This window comes from Nomascus leucogenys, chromosome 4, assembly GCF_006542625.1.
Source record: "Nomascus leucogenys isolate Asia chromosome 4, Asia_NLE_v1, whole genome shotgun sequence".
Taxonomy (NCBI): domain Eukaryota; kingdom Metazoa; phylum Chordata; class Mammalia; order Primates; family Hylobatidae; genus Nomascus; species Nomascus leucogenys.
Window position 1 is genome coordinate 44,665,903 of NC_044384.1, and position 22,567 is coordinate 44,688,469.

At 43.6% G+C, this 22,567-nt stretch overlaps 1 protein-coding gene across 3 annotated transcripts in view; it reads right to left on the bottom strand.

The window, feature by feature from the left end:
- Positions 1–8,059: 8,059 nt before the first annotated feature.
- The window catches only part of MAPRE2 (microtubule associated protein RP/EB family member 2), a 165,276-nt gene continuing 150,768 nt past the window's right edge, over positions 8,060–22,567 (bottom strand). For all 3 annotated transcript variants that reach the window (XM_012506326.2, XM_003261930.4, XM_003261934.4), the window contains 2 exons: positions 19,282–19,440; positions 8,060–11,221 (listed from right to left, as the gene is read on the bottom strand). In XM_012506326.2, coding sequence (XP_012361780.1) covers positions 11,147–11,221; positions 19,282–19,440 — 234 coding nt within the window. In that variant the 3' untranslated portion in view covers positions 8,060–11,146. The remainder of the gene's footprint in view (positions 11,222–19,281; positions 19,441–22,567) is intronic.

Below are 22,567 nucleotides of genomic sequence, written 5' to 3' on the forward strand. Positions count from 1 at the left end.
GGAAGGAACAGGCAGCAATTTTTGCTGTTCTGCAGTCTCCACTGGTGATACCTAGGAGAACAGGGTCTGGAGTAGATCTTAGCAAACTGCAGCACACCTGCAGAAGAGGGGCTTGACTGTTAGAAGAAAAACAAACAAACAGAAAGCAATAACATCAACATCAACAAAAAGGATGCCCACACAAAAACTCCATCCAAAGGTCATCAGCCTCAAAGATCAAAGGTAGATAAATCCATGAAGATGAGGAAAAACCAGCGCAAAAATGCTGAAAATTCCAAAAGCCAGAATGCCTGTTCTCCTCCAAATGATCGCAACACCTCTCCAGCAAGGGTGCAGAACTGGACAGAGGATGAGATGGACCAATTGACAGAAGTAGGCTTCAGAAGGTGGGTAATAACAAACTGCTGAGCTAAAGCAGCATGTTCTGACCTAATATAAAGAAGCTAAGAAACTTGATAGAAGATTACAGGAGCTGCTAACTAGAATGACCAGTTTAGAGAGAAACATAAATGACCTGATGGAGCTGAAAAACGCAGCACAAGAACTTCATGAAGCATACACAAGTATCAATAGCTGAATCGATCAAGCAGAAGGAAGGATACCAGAGTTTGAAGACCACCTTGCTGAAATAAGGCATGCAGACAAGATTAGAGAAAAAAGAATGAAAAGGAACGAACAAAGCCTCCTAGAAATAGCAGAATACATTAAAAGACCAAACCTACAATTGATTGGGGTACCTGAAAGAGACAGGGAGAATGGAACCAACACACTTCAGGATATTATCCAGGAGAACTTCCCTAATCTAGCAAGACAGGCCAACATTCAAATTCAGGAAAGACAAAGAACATCACTAAGATACTCCACAAGAAGATCAACCCCAAGACACATAATCATCAGATTCTCCAAGGTCGAAATGAAGGAAAAAATGTTAAGGGCAGCCAGAGAGAAAGGTCAGGTCACCTACAAAGGGAAGCCCATCAGACTAACAGTGGATCTCTCGGCAGAAACCCTACAAGCCAGAAGAGAGTGGGGGCCAATATTCAACATGTTAAAGAAAAGAATTTTCAACCCAGAATTTCATATCCAGCCAAACTAAGCTTCAATAAGCAAAGGAGAAATAAAATCCTTTCCAGACAAGCAATTGCTAAGGGATTTCATCACCACCAGGCCTGCCTTGCAAGAGCTCCTGAAGGAAGTACTAAATATGGAAAGGAAAAACTGGTACCAGCCACTGCAAAAACACACCGAAATATAAAGACCAATGACACTATGAAGAAACTGCATCAGCTAGTGTGCAAAATAACCAGCTAGCATTATGACGATGGATCAAATTCACACATAACAATATTAACCTTAAATGTAACTGGGCTAAATGCCCCAGTTAAAAGACACAGGTTAGCAAATTGGAAAAAGAGTCAAGCACCATTGGTGTGCTGTGTTCAGGAGACCCATCTCACGTGCAAAGACACACATAGGCTCAAAATAAAGGGATGGAGGAAAATTTACCAAGCAAATGGAAAGCCAAAAAAAGAAAAAAAAAAAGCAGGAGTTTCAATCCTAGTCTCTGATAAAACAGACTTTAAACAAACAAAGATCAAAAAAGACAAAGAAGGGCATTTAAGGGATCGATGCAACAAGAAGAGCTATTTTAAATATATATGCACCCAATACAGAAGCACCCAGATTCATAAAACAAGTTCTTAGAGATCTACAAAGAGACTTAGACTTCCTCACAATAATAGTGGGAGACTTTAACACCCCACTGTTAATATTAGACAGATCAACAAGACAGAAAATTAACAAGGATATTCAGGACTTGAACCCAGTTCTGGATCAAGTGGACCCAACAGACATCTATAGAACTCTCCACCCCAACTCAACAGAATATATATTCTTCTCAGTGCCACATGGCCCTTATTCTAAAATCAACCATATAATTGGAAGTAAAACACTTCTCAGCAAATGCAAAAGAACTAAAATCATAACAGTCTCTCAGACCACAGTGCAATAAAATTAGAACTCAGGATTAAGAAACTCAAAACCACACAACTACATGGAAATTGAACAACCTGCTTCTGAATGATTCCTGGGTAAATAACAAAATTAAGGCAGAAATCAAGCAGTTCTTGAAACCCACGAGAACAAAGACACCACGTACCAAAATATCTGGGACACAGCTAAAGCAGTGTTTAGAGGGAAATTTATAGCATTAAATGCCCACATCCGAAAGCTGGAAAGATCTCAAATCAACACCCTTAACATCACAATTAAAAGAACTAGGGAAGCAAGAGCAAACAAAGCCAAAACAGAAGACAAAAAAAAAAGAAAAAAAAGAAAAAAATAAGATCAGAGCAGAACTGAAGCAGATAGAGACAAACAAATAAACCAACAAAAAAACAAAAACAACCCTCCAAAAAATCAATGAAACCAGGAGGTGGTTTTTTGAAAAAATTAACAAAATAGACCACTAGCTAGACTAATAAGAGAGAAGAATCAAATAGATACAATAAAAAATGATAAAGGGGATATCACCACTGACCCCACAGAGATACAAACTACCATCAGAGAATACTATAACACTTCTGCGCACTAGAAAATCTAGAAGAAATGGATAAATTCCTGGACACACGCACCCTCCCAAGACTAAACCAGGAAGAAGTCGAATTGCTGAATAGACCAATAACAAGTTCTGAAACTAAGGCAGTAATAGCCTACCAACCGAAAAAAGCCCAGGAGTAGACGGATTCACAGCCAAATTCTACCAGAGGGACAAAAAGGAGCTGGTACCATTCCTTCTGAAACTATTCCAAACAATTGAAAAGACAGGATTCCTCCCTAACTCATTTTATGAGGCCAGCATCATCCTGATACCAAAACCTGGCAGAGACACAACGAAAAAAGAAACTTCAAGCCAATATCCCTGATGAACACTGATGTGAAAATCCTCAATAAAATACTGGCAAACGGAATCCAGCAGCACATCAAAAAGCTTACCCCTCACGATCAAGTCGGCTTCAATCTTGGGATGCAAGGCTGGTTCAACATAATGCAAATCAATAAATGTAATCCATCACATAAACAGAACCAATGACAAAAACCACATGATTACCTCAATGGTGCAGAAAAGGCCTTCGATAAAATTCAATATCCCTTCATGTTAAAAACTCTCAATAATCTATGTATTGATGGAACATATCTCAAAATAATAAAAGCTATTTACGACAAACCCATAACTAATATACTGAATGGGCAAAAGCTGGAAGCATTCCCTTTGAAAACTGGCACAAGACAAGGATGCCCTCTCTGACCATTCCTATTCAACAAAATATTGGAAGTTCTGGCCAAGGCAATCAGGCAAGAGAAAGAAATAAAGGGTATTCAAATAGGAAGAGAGGAAGTCAAATTGTAAATTGTCTCTGTTTGCAGAAGACATGATTCCATATTTAGAAAACCCATCGTCTCAGCCCCAAAACTTCTTAAGCTAATAAACAACTTCAGCACAGTCTCAGGATACAAAATCAATGTGCAAAAATCACAAGCATTCCTATACACCAACAGTAGACAAGCAGAGAGTCAAATCATGAATCAACTCCTGTTCACAAATGCTACAAAGAGAATAAGATACCTAGGAATACAGCTTACAAGGGACATGAAGGACATCTTCAAGGAGAACTACAAACCACTGCTCAAGGAAATAAGAGAGGACACAAACAAATGGAAAAACATTCCATCCTCATGGATAGGAAGAATCAATATCGTGAAAATGGCCATATTGCTAAAGTAATTTAGAGATTCAATGCTATTTCCATCAAACTACCATTGACATTCTTCACAGAATTAGAAAAAAACTACTTTAAATTTCATATGGAACCAAAAAAGATCTGTATAGCCAACATAATCCTAACCAAAAAGAACAAAGCTGGAGGCATCACCCTACCTGACTTCAAACTATACTACAAGGTTACAGTAACCAAAACAGCATGGTACTGGTAAAAAAAAAAAAAACAGAGATATAGACCAATGGAACAGAACAGAGACCTCAGAAATAACACCACACATCTGCAACTATCTGATCTTTGACAAACCTGACAAAAACAAGCAATGGGGAAAAGATTCCCTATTTAATAAATGGTTCTGGGAAAACTGGCTAGCCATATGCAGAAAACTGAAACTGAACCCCTTCCTTACACCTTCTACAAAAATTAACTCAAGATGGATTAAAGACTTAAATGTAAAACCCAAAACCATAAAAACCCTAGAATAAAACCTAGGAAATACCATTCAGGACATAGGCATGGGTGAAGACTTCATGACAAAAACACCAAAAGCAATTGCAACAAAAGCCAAAATTGACAAATGGGATCTAATTAAACTAAAGAGTTTCTGTACAGCAAAAGAAACTAGCATCAGAGTGAACAGGCAACCTACAGAATGGGAGAAAATTTTTGCAATCTACCCATCTGACAAAGGTCTAATATCTGAATCTACAAGGAACTTAAATTTACAAAAACAAAACAAAACAAAAAACCACCAAAAAGTAATCCCAGCACTTTGGGAGGCTGAGGCAGGCAGATCACCTAAGGTCAGCAATTCAAGAACAGCCTGGCCAACATGGCAAAACCCTGTCTCTACTAAAAATACAAAAACTATCCGGGTGTGGTGGCACGTGCCCATAATCCCAGCTACCCTCAGGAGGCTGAGGCAGGAGAATCACCTGAACCCGGGAGGCGGAGGTTGCAGTGAGCCGACACTGCACCATTGCACTCCAGCCTGGGCAACAAGAGCGAACCTCCATCTCAGGAAAAAAAAAAAAAAAAAAAGTGGGCAAAGGATATGAACAGACACTTCTCAAAAGAAGACATTTATGTGGCCAACAAACATGAAAAAAAGCTCATCATCACTGATCCTTAGAGAAATGCAAATCAAAACCACAAGGAGATAGCATCTCACTCCGGTTAGGATGGTGATTATTAAAAAGTCAAGGAACAATAGATGCTGGCGAGGCTGTGGAGAAGTGGGAACGCTTTTTCACTGTTGGTGGGAATGTAAATTAGTTCAACCATAGAGCAGGATAGTGTGGTGATTCCTTAGGGATCTAGAACCAAAAATAGCATTTGACCAAGCAATCCCGTTACTGGGTATGTACCGAAAGGAATATAAATCATTCTACTATAAAGACACATGCACATGTATGTTTATTGCAGCACTATTTCAATAGCAAAGAGATGAAACCAACCCAAATGCCCGTCAATGAAAATGGATAAAGAAAATGTGGTACATATATACCATGGAATATTAAGCAGCCATAAAAAAGAATGAGATGATGTCCTTTGCAGGGCCATGGATGAAGCTGGAAGCCATTAACCTCAGCAAACTAACACAGGAACAGAAAACCAAACACATGTTCTCACTCGAAACTGGGAGCTGAACAATGAGAACACATGGACACAGGGAGGGGAACATCACACACCGGGGCCTGTTGGGGAGTTGGGGGTCAAGGGGAGGGAGAGCATTAGGACAAATACCTAATGCATGTGGGGCTTAAAATCTAGATGACGAGTTGACAGGTGCAGCAAACCACCATGGCACATGTATACCTATGTAACAAACCTGCACATTCTGCACATGTATCCCAGAACTTAAAGTAAAATATAAAAAAAAAGTTCTGGGGAAAAATTCACATTTTCCTTCTCTGCATTTTTTTTTTTTTTAAAGCTCAGGTGACTGGACAACGTCTTTGTTTGCAGGACAGGATGGCCTCTGAGCCTATCTTGAAATAACTTAGCCTAAAAGAGACTAACATTTGGCCTGGTTTTCTGTGGTCTTTTTCTAAAAGATCTTTCAAGCTGGAAGAAAAACTGTTCCGTTAGAAGTTCATGTTTCATCTGCATAATAAATATATCAGATTAGAAGACAGCATCCTAGTAGTAAGTTCTGAACACATTTATGAGACCTTTTCATTACTTTTTAATTTCCAAAGTTTCATTTAAGCTCTCAGATTTGACAAAAAACATTTTACTACACATATCTTAATTTTTTTTATTTTATATGGATAACCTTCAAGACCTAAAGAAATACCATAGTGTAAAAATATGAGGGATGTTAGCTACACAGAAGGAAACATGTTCTTAACTTTTTTATTCTCTAGAAAAGAAAACATTTAGGTCTTGGGCTAGTTTCCTACTGAGAATCGTAAATTCAAAGGTACATTAATACATCTTTACCCTTTAAAAACAATTTATCACCAGGCTTGATGATAAAATCGTTGCAAAATACCACAAGAAACCTGTTTTAGAAATTAAAACTTGGAAGCTAAAAAGTTAAACATTTTTTTTTCCAGTGAATTGAGAGAAAAAGGCATCCAGCAAATTAACTTCAGCTGGGCCTTCCATTTTGATTACATTTGTAAACCCAAAACAGAAGCACAGCCTCAGTAAATGCACCTTCTGTGTACTCCTAATCTATACAAGACATGGGGTCCGGCTCAGAGTTAGGGGGTCTGCCCGTGGGGCAGTCTTGTGATCCAAAGTCCCAATGCCACGAGGGTCCTCCAGGGATCAATGGATTTTCTCCTTAGCTTTGCTTTCCTTTAGGCAAATAAAGCCAGGACTCCTCTAATGAGTGGAAAACATCTTTTATGAGTTCCTAGTTCGGCAAGACAGGAGCTATTAGACATCCAGGGAGATGTTTTTATCCATCATTTGTGCTATTTGGCAACATTGCCTCAGTGCTGAGAAACTGGGTCAGTAAAAGTTATTACTAGTGATAGCAGCCTTAATTAATGATCATAGTTGTGTTCTAGCAGTTAAAAGGAATAAAACAAGTCAGAAACCAAGTTGTCTGTGTTTGTGTTTTAGAGAACTGGCATTTTATAACTCAAATTCAATGGAATTCCATTAACTTTTTTTTGGGAAGGGGTGTCTCTGGACTTGAGCCTATCCATAGTACCAGAAGCAACAAATTTTTAGAAATGATGTCAGATTTAATAAAATAGAACAAGCATGTTATTTCACCACCTTTGAACCATCAGTGACAGATTTACTAGAGTCCACCAGTGTACATTTTGTAAGATGAATCACATGTATTTTTGTCTGTGCACAAACGTCTAAGTATAAGATCAAGTGTTTAAAACCCCAGAGTTCGTGGGTTAAATGGGAAACACACATGTACTTTGAGCATGAGATTTCAAACCCAGGTAATGGCTCACAAACTTCTGTCACAAGTGTACCTTGGGAGGAAATGAATGTAGATGGAGAAGAGGGGTAACATCTTTGCTTTCTGTTATTTTCCCACTTATGTTAATAGAAATGTGCCTAAAGGCAAGTGACTGGAAAATAGTGGCCAAAGGACAGTAGAGAAACCAAACTGGCCTCTAGGTGGTGCTTGGAAGCAGCGTAGGGAAGGCTGGCACTCTTCAGGGTGAAAAGCGTATTAGCTGAAGCCCAGTAACCTGCAGGCTCCAGGGTAATGTCTGCATCCCACTGGGGCCTGCTCTGCAGTCTCCGCAGGTGATTACTGGGCCAGTTGAAATACATTTCTCTTTTCACCTATTCCTGTATCTGTTAAATTGTTATTACGGTTATAGCTCATGTCGATAAATCATTGCCGTTTAAAGTCAACAAACACTTATTCAAAGGGTTTTTGTCAAGCAGGTCATTCTGCCGCAAAGCTGTACTTAGAAACATCTGCCTGCTTCTCCCACAGTTTCCTATTTGCCCAGCACTGTCTCGTCCAGATGGAGTATGCTGGACCTGCAGGAGTTAGGATTCTGTTTGCTTGCAGGTGGAATGTTTCCCAAGGGAATGTTTTCTCTTTATGTCTTTTTTTTTTTGGTAAAGTTTTTAAAAGGTATTATAGCTGCTACATTTGATATCAAATACGAGTCTGTAACTCTTGTTAACATTTGCCATCAATAAAAACAAGGACAACCCCTGCCCCTGGGAAATCATAATAAAATGTGGGTAGATGTGTAAATCCACACAAATCTATTCCTATTCACATGCTGACTGAAAAGGGAAGCTTCAGCATAAAAATTTAAGAATCTGTAACTCCAGGCAGATTTTAACATATACTTTTTTTTATTAAATATGTAAAAAGATCAATGCAAGTCAAGTTATTCACATATTCAGAGACAAAAAACTATTCTACCATGCGACAATAGGTGGGTAATGTAAAATGAATGTGATACATCTGAATAAGACTTTTTCATCTATTATGTCATTACTTATCTATATTTATAATTAACAATACATATGTTTACATTCCTTTCAGTTTACATTTAATATATAACAAAAGCTTTATGGTGTACTATTTAGTAAAAGTAATCTGAATGCATATTAAACCTTAACGGAATAATGGAAATACTCACCAGGGAAGGGAAGAGTTCTTGGTTCCCTTCTGGAATTTACTTCTCTCAGGTCAACAGGTGTTTTTCTTTTTTTTTTTTCCTGCTTTTCTGCTTCGAACAAATATGGGCTTTCTCTTTGCCCCCTGCTTCGATCACTTCCTATCTGACAGTAGCAGTGGAAGTGCTATAACCAGCCGACAGTGGGCATGAGGGGGGACTAAGGATGAAACTGGGCTTCCTGAGAGGGAGGAGTGGAGCACGCACCCAGGGATGCTTCCTACCCAGCCGATGATATGTGACCAGGGGCAGCCAAGGAAAGTGTTCCCTGAATGCCGAGATGAGAGAATGATGGGGTCCCACCATCCATGGGAAATGAGTGGGGGTCTGCACAGAGGCTGGAGGTGCAGCCTAAGAGGACTGACTCAAATTCAGCTGTTAAAGATTCCCCAAAGCATCTGAGACACCATCTGGGGTGCAGCACAACAGAAGACGTTTAAGATGGGACCAGAAAGAAGAATGCATAGCTCTTCTCTACATAAACGAATGGCCTGCCCCACGCCTTCGGGAAGGAGAATGGTCTATAGTGACTGGGGAAAGTTCTCTTTGCAGGCTAAGAGATCTGGCCAGCATGTTTATAACTGAGAAGGCTGGGGAGCTGGAGGGCAACGGAGTGGTTCCTGCAAGAGTCACCAGGGAGGCTTATGCAAGTTATACAGCAGTAAGGGGTTGCTGGAGAAGGCAGGATCCTGACTCCCTGCTACCCACTCACGTGCATCCACATGACAGGAGTTTGGTCATGATCCACCGAGCATTGGGTATGACTGAGATGTCCAGAGCAGATGAAGAATGGCCTAGGAACCACTGCTGTATCAGCTGCATAGAGTTATTGTGACCTTTTACAAGAGCTATTTTTTTTTTAAAGAGATCAGTGAGTACAACAGGCTCAGAAGGGCAACAGGCTGTTAAGCATGATGCTGTGTATAGCACAGCCACTACTACTTGTGACCAGGTGTGGGAGGACGTCACTGCCGAGAGCCAGGCTGTCCAGCCTTAGAGAAATAAGCTGCCGCTATAATGCAGAGGAAGCAGGAGAGAGAAGAAAGGGAAACCAAACACCACGGAACATCTGTCCAATTCTGCACAGTGTGTTGTAATAATCTCAAAAATACAAGCCATCTTTTCCATATAACTCAATAAATATCACTTTGCTGCAAAAGATTTATTTTGGAGAGACTTCTTTTGGTGAAAAGCTTCAATGCTAGAATTTAGAATTCATATTTCATCAATTAATAAAGAAATTTCAAAGCTTCAGGAACATAATTCAGAAATTTATTTTAAGCTTTTCAGTTAAGCGGAAAGTGGGGTGGGCACATTTGTTTCTTGTTTTTGTTGCACCTGCTAAGTCAAATAACAAGTGAAAGTAAATCTAAAGTTAGAAACCAAGGTGAAATGAATGATCCAGGAAGGGATACCATCTGTCAAAGGAAAAAATAAAAATAAAGAAAAAAAAAGAGGCAAAGACTTGGAAAGAGGCTAAGAAAATGTGCAAATATTAGTTAAAAAAATAAGGAATGCTTTTAATTCATTAATGTTTCCTCTATTTATGAATTGCCATGGTTTAGCTAAGGTCAATGACAAGGAGGGCCCTTGTGTTAAAGAGGGAAAATTCTTTATTCTAGAAGATATTGGGAGGCATAGATTTTTGTGTGCTGGTATTCCAGTGTCTACACCAGACTGCAGAACCATGATTCTCCCTTGCAATTATGATCCTATTAATAAGGTCTTCACTTCTAGCCTTACAGCAAGTGTGTGGCATGGTGCAGAGCCTTGGAGCTCAGGGCTGTACACCTGAAGTTACCCTTTAGTAGGGGTCCCCTAGAGTGAATGACAGTTTTGTGGCTGAAACCTACACAAAGAGGAAGAGGAATGAGGCAGGAAGACCTGTACCTAACCAGACCCTCTTTGGACTGCAGAAAACTGATGGCAACATCTCGGGGAGTGGCTGCCCACCAAAGAGGACCCTGAGAAAGAAAACAGCATAACCTGGGAAATGGGCTACATGGGGGCAAGGGACATGGTGAGAGGGCAAAGTTGAGATGGTGTTTTCCTTGAGTGAATGTCTTTCAAAACTAACAACATTCTGTGTAGCTGTCTAACATGCTGATGGAGGAACACTGCTGGGCCCTGAAATCCTAGCTTTGAATCCATTTTTTCCCTTTAGTATTGTGAGTAGAGGGAGAAACTGACCTTATGTTTTCCCCCACGACACAAGTCACCGTCATTATGGCTTTCATATCAAGTATCTGTTTCCCTTTGTTCCAATTATTTGACCAAATTTATGTTCAGAGGTTAGACTTGCAAACATCAAAGCACCACAAATGTGTGTGACATCTAGTGACACTGGGTTGAAAAATGCCAATATAAATACCATATATCAAATTACCATTGTTTCACACCAGGATAAAAAGAGGGGTGGTGGCAGTGGTGTTGGGGTGGGAAAGAGTTGTTCTGGAAAGAAATGAAGAAAAGAGCAGAACCAATCTCAAGCAGCCAAGTGGTGAAGTTGGATGTATGTGACCCTACGATCTCTCGGGTAGGCGGCCAGAGGGCCGTCCGCTAATACACCTTGGCAAAGAAAATGGGAACCAAGCGCAGTGGCTGGCATATGCAACAGTGCGTTGATGGTAACGGCAGATTGGGAACAACTGGTTTCTGTTGAGCTTGGGGCCACACATGTTCCAATTCTCCAGAAGAAACGTTCCCATGCACAATGGAAGTGTCAAGAGCAGCCGGGGCAGGTCAGTACTCTTCCTGCTGCGGGGGCTGCTGTTCGTGGGCTTGCTCCTCTGCTTCCGGCTCTTCTGTGTGGCCCTCCTGTGGGCGGGGGAGAAGTTTCAGCTGAGATAATTGACTGAGAATGGGGCCCTGCAGCGTCCCAGTCCACTGCCACTGCCAGCATGGCGTCTGAAGGCTGTGGAGGGCACCAGGCTTAGGCACAACTTGCCATGCAAACATTTCCCAGCTTCTGGTGTCCGATACATGTGCAGGGGCGCCTTAGCTTCCCCATGCGATCAAAGAACAGATGATTCTAGAAAGCACAGTCATCAGGCTTTAGGCACCCAACTATTTTGTTTTGGAAGGAAATCTTCTTAGAATACATGGCATACTTTCCTAACCTTTGTAAAAGAGTAAACCAAACACAATGACTCAAGAGCATCGTGACAACCATGAGTAAAGCTGCTGTAATATAAAAGCAGCACCCCTGGCCTCCCTGGTATGTTGTGGGGGCGGGGTGTCACTCCTCACTAATGGATAGGGATGTGGGCTTTTGCTCCATTCCCTAGTCCCTCCCTCGCTGTCATTCTTCTTGCTCGGTTAGTGCCGGCCTGAAGGAGACCCTTTGTTTTGTTACTAACCTGATGTAGGCTTAGATACCAGAGCAGCAGTGTTAGAGGTTCCCAGGCTAAGGAAAGGACAGCAGCCACATTTCCTGGGTTGCCCCAGGCAAGGAGGCCCCTCCTAACGAGGGAGCTCAGGAGCTTTTAGCTCAAGGACTTTGGGACATCTACTTAGACTGCTTGGGGCCCTTTTGGCTTACGTTATGTTTATCAACTGAGAATCAGATAGGTGAGTTGTTCTTCCCATTATTTAGAAATAAACAGCCCTATTTATTCCTTTATCTAACCCAGTGAAGCATGGCATGAACACCAACTCCAGGGAGCACTAGCCTCAGTCAGCCGTATCTGCACATTCATTCATTTTCTGAACTCACACAAAATATTTGCTGTTTTTTACCCAAGCTGAGGGAGCATGGCTAATCAAAGGAGTTCCCTGTTCTCTCAGTAGGGGCACACAGCTTCTGTGATGCAGTCTGGAGCATGTGCTGGGACACACGGAAGTGCCCATGCCTCGCACACCTGGCACGCTGGCTCCTGAGCACTGAACTGCCCAAGCCCTTCCCTGTCTGTCGGGCCCCTCTTCCTTGGAGCTTAGGACAAACCCATCTTTAGCCAATTCAAATATGGCATGTTCACTGAGCCAGAATTCCTTCTCTCTTCTCCTGCAGCATTTGTTTTCTTCCTCTGCTATGACACTGATTTGGAATCTTGTCTTGACCCTTTCGGCCCCACCCACTGGATGCTGAGGTTACTGAGGTCAGGGATAGGATTCTCGGTACCACATCTTTCTTATGTAAGACTCAATCCGTGTTGTGTTGAGAGGAACAAATTGCAGTGGATTCAAGAATGAATGACTGAGACTATCAGACTATCAGCCAAGGTCACGAGCCACTTATTTTCTGAGAGGCAGTAAGTAGAATGTCAAGGTTACAACATGGACTCGAGTTCACATCCCAGCTCTGTTATTTACAGGCCGTGTGGGTTTGGGTCTAGAACTTAACTGCTCTGGGCCCCAGTTTCCTCATCTGTAAAGTTGGGGATAAGAGTATCTATGTAGGAGCATTTTCAATGCATTTCATTAGTCAATGAATCAAAGGACTCCTGGAATCCAACAGAGAAGTTGATGAGTTAAAATAGGTAAAGTGCCTAGAAGCGTGTTTGGCACATGGTAAATAGAAATGTGAGCTGTGATTATTATTTCTTAGTGGGGGAACTCTGGAATATATTCTAGAAGTGCAACTAATTTTTTTAAAAAAGTAACCCTTTCTGTGTCAATCAACAGTAGACAGTGACATTGTGTTGAAAACTTGGGAAAAAATCTGGCATTGTCTCTTAGTGTGCCGACAGGCCCCTTATTCAGCAAATGTGAGCTCTCCCTATCCCATGACCACCCTGTGTTCACCACCTAGAACTGGCTCTACCTCTGGAATGTTAGGCCCAATCTCTTGTTCTCTCTGATCACATCATGTGTCTTCCTGACCCTTGTACTCCCGAATTCCTTAATTGCAGGTGCTCTTTGACCTTGGGGAGATCTCAGAGCCCTGATCCCCTCTTTACTGCCCTTCTGCCGGATCGACCCCAGACCCCTGGACATCACAGCAGCTGTGCTCTTGGCACTTCCTCTGCACACTGCTTTGCCTTCTGCCTGGCACACGTGAGGCTGGTCCTCTCAGCTCAGAGTCAGTGCCTCACCAACAGTGTGGCCACACATGCTCGGGGGAGCAGGAGAGAACTTCTTCTTGGGCCAGTGCAGGACAAGAAACAGTTACTGGCCTTCCTAAGCCAGTGCTCTCCTCTCATCCAGGGGAGAAGAATGAAACTAACATTCAAGGGAGTTTAACAAGAATGGTGGGCTGGGAACTCCCGGCTGTCTGTCCCGCCACATGCTCCTCTAAATTACGAGAAAGCCACTCCTCCCTGAAGCCTCTCTCACTGCCTGCAGCCCCGAGTTAATGGCTTCCCTCTCCAAGCTTCCTATCCTCAGTTTCTGCTTCAGTGGGAGGGCGCACCACAGTCCCGCGTGTGTTCCTGCTGGGTGGCTACACATCTGTCCCTCCAGCTGGGCTCTGAGCCCCCCACGGTGAGTTATGTTGTTTTATTCAGCATCCGAACTCTTGAACGTGAGTGTGGTGTCTTCCATATTGTATTGCTCAAACTTCAGCTGGTCTAAAGTATGCTTTTCTTTATATAATTGTTTCTGTGCATGTTAGACTGCTGAAAAGAAGATTTCAGAAATGAGGATCTGTTTTACATTTTGCAGAAATTCTCATTTGCTCACGTCACAACTGGGAGTTTAATGTGGGCTAATGGAGCTAAAGTTGAAAGACCTAGATTCAAGTAATCATTGAGCCTGTAACAAACTAGAGGGCCAGGAAGCCACTAGGCTAGGCCTCCTTTCCAAACACATCCAACAAGGCAGCAGGTTTGCTGGCCTTGTCTATGGCTCTGAGGCTTCCAGATGCCCAGGGCAGCTGCTCCTCATGCATACCCAGCTTAAGTCTCAGTCACAGGACCCCTCTGCGATGTCATGCATCTGCAGGAACTGTGGACCCCAGACAACTCTCACTGGGAAATACCAGCAAAGCTCCCAATTTATCAATGGATTGCTCATGCTTGGCCTGCAAGTTAAGGCAGTCTGAGAGTCTGGCAGAACACATCTGTAATTCTGGGGTGTTACAAATCACAACTGAGAGCTCACAGCCCACACAATGCTATTGCAGGCTCACAGGAAAAAACAATCTTTTTCTATGCCTTATACAAGAATGAAGAACTTAAACCCATGTCTAAGTAGGAGGCCAGGCGAAACCTATACCAAATATGAGACTAATGCACCAGAGCATCACCTAATAATTCTAATACGTGCATATCAATCTATTCACATCTTTCCATTTAGCTGTGAGTGATTGTAAGAAGACTATCATTCTTTAGTTTCCTTATAATCATTAGATAGAGAGGCAAACTGGAAGATGGTATTGAAGAAGGCTGTAGGCCACTGTGGGAGGAAAATGGGGGCAAAGGAGAGAGGAAGGCCCATCAGGAAGCTCCACCAGCTCCTGGCTTCCTAGCTGTGGGAGGCACCACCCTGCAGTCTTGTCTCCTGCCACCACGCCAGCTGTGGCTGCTGGTCTTTCTTCTCTGCTTTGCTCATGGAGCTTCTCCCTACCTTAGCTCGATAGCTGTTGATGTTCCCAGTCACCCTGTAACATCCAACACAAATACCATCTTCGCTGTGAAGTCTCTGCGTGGTCCTCCAGGCAGCTTTTATCTGCTCCCCACGCAAGTTTATTTATGTCTCCATTATCACATTTGTCATCATCTGACCCATATTCCAGTTAGTCACGTCCCTGTCTGTCTCCCTTACTGGGACTGGGAGCTCCTCTGAGGTAGGGTTGGGTCTTTTTCTATAGCCAGCACTTAGCCCAGTGACAAGAGGCCCTCCAGTGACAGAAACACAGCCTGTCCCCACAGGAAACAAGTAACTGTTCATAAGCTGGTGCCCTTCAGCTGACAGAATCCACAGGGAGCAGGTAGCCAATGCCTCAGCCCAGACTCCTGTGGCTCCAAGTTAAGTATCAGGGGAAAACATAATGAGAATAAGTATCTGCTCTGGAAACTTCCATTAGGTTTCTACAACTGGGAATTGAACCACCTCTGTTGATTTTCTGCTCAAAACTCCCACCTGGATTTTCACATCTTCCAAACATCATATTCTGGGATGGCTTAAATATAAGAATCAGAGGCCAATCATCACCAAATGAGAGTGTTAAGTAATCATTCAGGGGAAGAGATCTCCCCAGCAAATACTCCTACCTCAAATGTCAAAGCAAAGCATGTCCATCTATGTTTAGCTGAACAGCACGTGCTGCAACCTGGCCTTCTAGCTCCAGGAGGGCTCTAGGAAAGGCAGACCACCAGGCATCTGTGCCGTCTCAGCTCTGTACACACAGCTGTACCAACAGCATCATGAACAAAGTGCTGGCACTTCCTCCCAGATGCCATGCACATCATCCCTGCACATGGGTGCAAATCTACCCACCACACAAGTGTGGGGCTGGCCAGAAAACAGGACACAATGTCAGGGGAAAGCACACTGGGGCAAAAGCAGGATTCCCAGAGATGGGGGCAGTGGTGTATGGTGGCATCGTAACCACTAAGCACATCTTTTTCAAAACTGATGGTTTTCCAGACCATAGACATAGGGGAAGGCAGGCAAGGGTACAGGTTTAGGAAGGCTCACTCCCCCGGTGCAGGACTGGCTATGTGCTTCTGGGTGGTTCCAGAGAAACCAGATTCCATATTCTCAGGAAGAAATGAAAATGCTTAGAGGCCTTAAGATATCTAGGATGATTTCTTGGACCTCTGGGAGGTGGAGTGCTGGGGGGCAGAAAGGAGAGTATCTAGCTGCTCCCGAGCCTCTCGGCAGAGTCATGCGTGCACAGGATATGGAAAGCACCCAGCACGGCGTCCAGGCCCACTGCAGTCTTCCTTTTCTTTCTGCATAAAAACCAAGGTTTAACCAAATGGGTCTTGTCACATTCCAAACGAGGACACCTGGCATATTCCAGATCAAACGGCTTACTCTCTGTAGAAAACTCAGTATAGCCTGATGTGTCTCTTTTGGAGTTTTACAGACACAAAGTTGCAATAAAAATACCCTGGAACTAGAAAAATTAAGTCAGCAACTGCGTTTGAACATCTTGCTCTGGTAACCCACACATGCAATTTATGTTAAGGCTGTTTTCTCTGCCAGATTCAACTGCCTGGTTACTCTGAGTAATTCTCTTCTTGAATTTTGGGTACTCCCCAGCATATAACTTACAGGGCAATGCCTCTGTCTCTTTCCCTCTCTCTTCCTTCCCTTAAATCTATTTGATGATGTCAGCGCAGTGCCAGAGATACAACAACAAAGTGGGTTTAAACAAGTTACAAACTGGCTAGAAGAAAACTGAAGTTCTTTGTGGATGCTGATTTAAAATCAGATGAATGCCCAGAAAAAGAGGCCACAACTAGGCTTTTGAAGGTGAAAATCAACAAAACGAGGTAAGGGGAGTTATTTGGAGAAAACCCACGTAAAAATTTGGAAACTTTCTTCTTCACACACAGGGCGTGTTCAACTGAAGACTGTCAATTAGAAAGTTAATCTTGAGGCTTTCCCCAACTGGTACTATGTTCGTTTCCTCCCTGCTCCACGGTACCCAATACTCGGCGAGGGAGGGGTAACTCAGTCCTTATGATTTTAGCCTCTGAGTTAGATAAACCTGGGTTCAAATCTTAGTGCTGGAGCTTATTAACTATGAGCCACTGGGTGAGTAATTTCATCTGTAAAATGTAGATAAGTAATTACTCACCTCACAGGGATGTGGTTAAGGTCAGAAATCTATGTAGTACATGAATACAATCCCTAGCACATGCTAAATGCTCAATCAGTATTAGCCATTACTACTGTCGTAATACCACTTAAAAGGTGGCTCAGACTTGGAGAAGGGAACATAAACTCAGGATTCAGATTTCAGGGTTCAAATGGAAATTATTCTGCTCTTAGACTTGGGAAAGTTATTCAACCTCTCTGCTGCCTTAGTTTCCCTCATCTGTACAATGGGATGACAACAACAGCTACCTAATAGGATTCTCTAGAGAATTATAGGAGCTAATAAACTAATATACATCAAGTCCTAGACCCTTCTACCTCAAACCCCAACCCAGGTGTCTCAGAAGAGGTGTCTGCTAAACTTATTACTTAGTCTGAATGAATGATGAGGCCTTAAAGTGTTATTTCTTCTTGGGGTGCCTGCATTTTAGTTGCATGTACATTGCAAGAATGGCTCTCTGAATCCAGATGGTGGCAAGGTGGTGCTGGGATGTATGTGTGTGTGGGGTTGGGTGGTGATGGGTGTGGCAGAACAGAAACTGAGTGCGGTCATCTAGGTAGACCCCCTGGAAATCACACCCAGGAGGCAAGAGCTCTTGCCTGAGGCTGTCCACCCATCTTTAGCCGGGAATTCAGTGGACCTCTCCCACACTTCATTTGGAGTTCACTGTCGGGCAGTGCTCCTGCACATGGACTCCCTCTTCGGACAAAATCTGGCATGAGGTTAGACTCAGGGTTTCCCCCCGTTTGAAGTGCAGGGCTGGGAAGAAGTTTTGATCCTGCACGCCGGCCTTATTCCCACTAGCAGGCGTTATCGCAGACAGCAGCGCCATTCGCTCAGTCTCACGGTGCTGTGGAGATCTCAGCTGATTTAGCCTCAAACAAGCTTGTGAAGAGAATAACCATAGTCCATTTAGTGCTTACAGAGGGCAAGCACTCTGTACACACAGGACGTCATATATGTGACACTGTGGCAGCTGCAGACATACTACAAATCAGTCTCTGGTTTCTTCCATCAGATCTGAAAATACTGAGAACCGTATTTTATGAAGCCATCACGGAAACCAGGTGGATTCTCAGGGCTTCAAATTTTGAGCTATTGATAACCAATAAATAATTTAAACCAAAATATTTGGAAGAAATGAAAAAAAAAAAAGTGGTAGAGAGCTTCCAAACCACAGATACGGTGCCTTACAGTTTAGGAGAATTTCACTGCTAGTATTTTGAGGCATAAATGGAGTAAACATTTGCCTGGGATTCAGCTGGAATAAGAGAGTAAACTTGCTGATGGCTTGCTATGTCCTATAGAAATATCAACACATACAACTCCACTGGAGGCCCTCAGAACATCACAGGCTCAGAACACCGAGAGATTGGGACACTTCCACTAGCATCAGCCTGGCATAAGAGAAGCTGGACACCTCAACCCCTCAACTTGGCTCTGTGGAAGGCGAAGCCACATTGGGCTCCCACCTCCGCCTCTGGCTGCTGGGCCTCTCTCTCCTGGCACTGGCAGACCTGGGGTGCCTTGCCTCAGTCTCTGCCATGCATCCTGCCCCCTTTCTCTCCTTGCTTCCTAGATTCTTATTCCTCCCCCGTTTCTCACATCTGCTTTTCATCACGCTGACACAGCCACATCCTGGGTCTCCATCAGCACTTCTGAACAGCAACTCTGGTGGCAGGTCCTCCCCATAAAGGAGGTGTGCATGTGGCTGTCCCACAGCTCTGGTCTGTCCTAGCAATGAGTAACCAAGACAACCAGCTATGGAATAAAAACAGTCAATTATGGGGCTTCTGGGGATGGGAAAAGCATCTAGATTATTTTCTCCTTTAACTATACTCTATTTGCATGAAGAAGGAGGAATCCGTATACAAATTCTTAATGCTCATTTGCTCAGAGAGCTGCAGACCACTTGGAGTTTGGCTGCATAAGCATATTTTTCTGTCAAAGCCTTCCCCACCCCACCCATCTCTTCCCAGATTAATTTATGACTGCCTGTCCCATAGGCATGGGTCAATGGATCATGATGATAATGATGTTTATTCCTTTGGGACTATCAAGTGCACTTGGCTGAGCAGTAATTCTCATTGAGGTCCTGGGGAAGTATTCTAAGGCGTGCTGATCTACTGTGCTTTGACCACAGGAGTCACGTGCTCCTCACACTTACGTGTTCTTCTGAAGCATACAGGACGTCCATTAGTCGCTGCACGAGGTCATCATTTTCCTGCCCGTGTTCTTGGCAGAGTAGCTCGATCTCTCTCAACTTCCCAAAGTAGAAATCCCTTTCCTTTTCCACGCCTTCAAGGGCAAGTTTTAATGAATGTACCTGCAAGGGAGTGAGAGTGAAGAAAAAAAACCACCCAAAATATAGTATAAGAAGTGACCAGCAATTTCTTTGAATAAAATCCAAAAGAGAGAGAGAGCAGCAGCAGAAATAACCAGTGTGTAAGTCTGAGGGAGAAACAACAGGGCTGTTGTCTGGAGCTTGACCCTGGGCCAAAACATCCAATTCTCCACAGCACTCTGGTCATTCCCTTCAGGCAACTGAGCATTTATTAACCACGGACAGAGTGGTCCTTCTGCTTGCGCGGTTCCCCGCAGGCTGGGAGTGAGCTTTCGTCTCCTGCTAACATAGGCTGGAACATATCTTTCCTCTAATTGTTACTATGGTCTGAAAGCTTGTATCTCCTCAAAATGTATATGTTGAAATCCTAACACCCAAGGTGATGGTGTTAGGAGGTGGGGCCTTTGGGAGGTGGCTGTCATGGGGGTAGAGCCCTTATGAATAGGATGAGTGCCCTGATAAGAGGCCCAAGCGAGCTCATTCATCCTTTCAGCATGTGAAGACAGTGAGAAAGTGCCATCTGTGAAGAATGGGGCCTCAAGCAGATGCTGAATCTGCTGGCGCCTTGATCTTAGACATCCCAGTCTCCAGAATTGTGAGAGGTAAATTTATGTTGTTTATAAGCCACCCTGTCTACAGTACTCTGCTCTAGCGGCCTGAACAGACTGAAATACTTGTTCATCTTCTGCAGGAAATGGAGAATGGGAGGAGGAAAGAGAAGCAGAAGAGAGAGGCTGTAAGCACAGCTATTTAGATTTATGTTGAGGACTCTCCCTCCCTTAGATCACTTACATGGAAGCTACCCTTAGCTAGACCCTTTCACAAATGATACTGAGCCACATTAGACCAACGCTCTCCAGGGAGAAACTGGGGGTTCGCGACATGAGGAAAACTGGGTGAGACCGAAAGCCTGGCTGAGTGGATCTGTCTCAATTTCTCTAGTTCGGGCTTTGGGTACGTCACTGGGAAGGCAGGAGGGCAAGGAAGGCCTATTCCCTCACCACAGTAGCCCTCATTCCTCTTTCTTCCCCTCGATCCTGGTTCACAGAGTTTCCAGGGTTGTGCAGCTTCTCAGGGTGGCTACAGAACAGTCCAAGTGAAGGGAGGAGGCAGTGGTCAAAAGAGGGTCCAAGAACTCGGACACCCAGAGCTAAAGAAACCCTGACGGGGTTGTGACTAGATCTGGTTTCAAATCTCAGTCTACCATAGTCCTACACGCGCAGCAGCTACACTCAGGCCCAAACTATTACCCCGTTCCTGGTCTCTGAGGATCCCCACTTGTTTAAACCCTTTATTTTTATGTAGGGTATATGCTTCAGGTGGTAAATTAAGTCCTTCATGGCCCTCCTTAGGTAAATCTCTCTGTCATTACTTAAAAATCACCCCAATAGAATTTCAAAAAATTACATTTGGAATGCAAAATTTCCTCCTCTCTCCTTCTAATAATTCTGGGCCTTTGTGTATGCTTTATCCATCTGGAATTACTGATTCATTTAAACACACACTGAGTCCATGCAGTGTCCATCCTCTTCCTGTGCGCCTGGCAAACCATATCCATCCTGTAGATTCAGGGTTACCCTCACTGACGCCCCCATGTGGCTGCTTGCAAAGCAGTGGAGAACCAGTTTGCTTTTAACTCATTTCTATTAATACTATAGCTTGCACATTTGTAAGATGTAAAAAAAACTGAAGGCGACCAGCTTAAATTCCAGAAAAAAGATAACTCTTATTCTAGAAATCCTTTCCTGCTTTAAAACAAACCAACCTCTCTCCAGGTTTGGACATAAAATCCATCTCAACCCTGTGCTAGTGCCGGCAGATGGATCTGTGGCAGCTTAGATGTGCCACCACCCCCCAGCCCCCTATACCAGGCAAGGACACATCCAACCCACGAAAACTAGGTCTGTCTGGCTCCCTAGGGCTTTGTTCTGCACAATGAACAAATAGCTGAGGCTTTTCCAGACAAGCCTTTAGTGCAAATCAGGCTTCAGTGATATTCCACATGCATTAGGTAACAGCTGCCACTACCAACATTCCCTAGTAAAAACCAACACTAGCTAACTTATATGACGAAAGATCAATTGGCAAGCAAAATTCCACTGTCATAGTCCCACTCACAAAGACCAATGCCAGCCTCATCCCTCTTGTGTTGTGGCAGATGCTTAAGCGATGAAGGAGATGCTGTAGATGGATCTTAGAAAACGAGAAGCAGCATTCTTCTTAGGATTCTTCCAACTCCTCCCAGTGTGGCCATAGACTGCAGGTTCCTGCAGGCCTTGCTGTTTCAGTGATGGCTATAGTCTCTACCTGGGCTAACCGACACCCATTTCCAGCCCCACCCGCGCTCCCTGAGTGATGACCAACCTACTTCCAGTGGGCTAATCCACGGACTCCAACCCACTTCTGGTTGGCTAACCCACTATACAGAACGAGTCCCTAATTATTTTCTTTATGACTTTTCCTAAATCTTTTGATTCATTTCTATCATGGGAATGGTCTAGCATAGTGGTACTTCTTTAGTGCATCATGGGAAATTGCCTGAGAAAATGCAGGAGGCCAAGCAAATGAGACTCCTCTAAGTTTATGGTACTTGTCTCTTTCTCAATGATGACTATGCTTCACCCTTCAGCATCAGGGTCTCCCCTCAGCCTCTCCTCACCCGAGTGTCCTTTGTTCCAACACCATGATGCCTGTGGGGCCCCCTACCAGGCTTGAGGGGGCATCCTGCTGGCTCCAAGACAGAAAAAGGAGGGAACGGCAACAGTGAACCACGGATATAAATTTGGAGTAAGTGCTCAGTAGTACTGATTGAAGGACTCACAATTCAGGGTGTGTCTTCCTTCTGAGGGACAGACACGGGCAGGCACATTCCTCGGTGTGAAGGTGTCGGGGGCAGAAATGGGGAGGGAGGCCTTTCGGAAGTAATGAAAGGATTATAACAGGAAGGTGGAACTGGACCATTCCTCTCTCTTCTCACTCGGTTCTCTGAGTGGCATTGTGGATGGTAGAATGGTTTAGTGGAGGCATTTTAGAGGTCTGAGTTCCCTGGGGATGGGGCTCTGTGTGTGATCTGGAGAGCTAACAGGAGCCTAGAGCCAGCCCCAAGGAG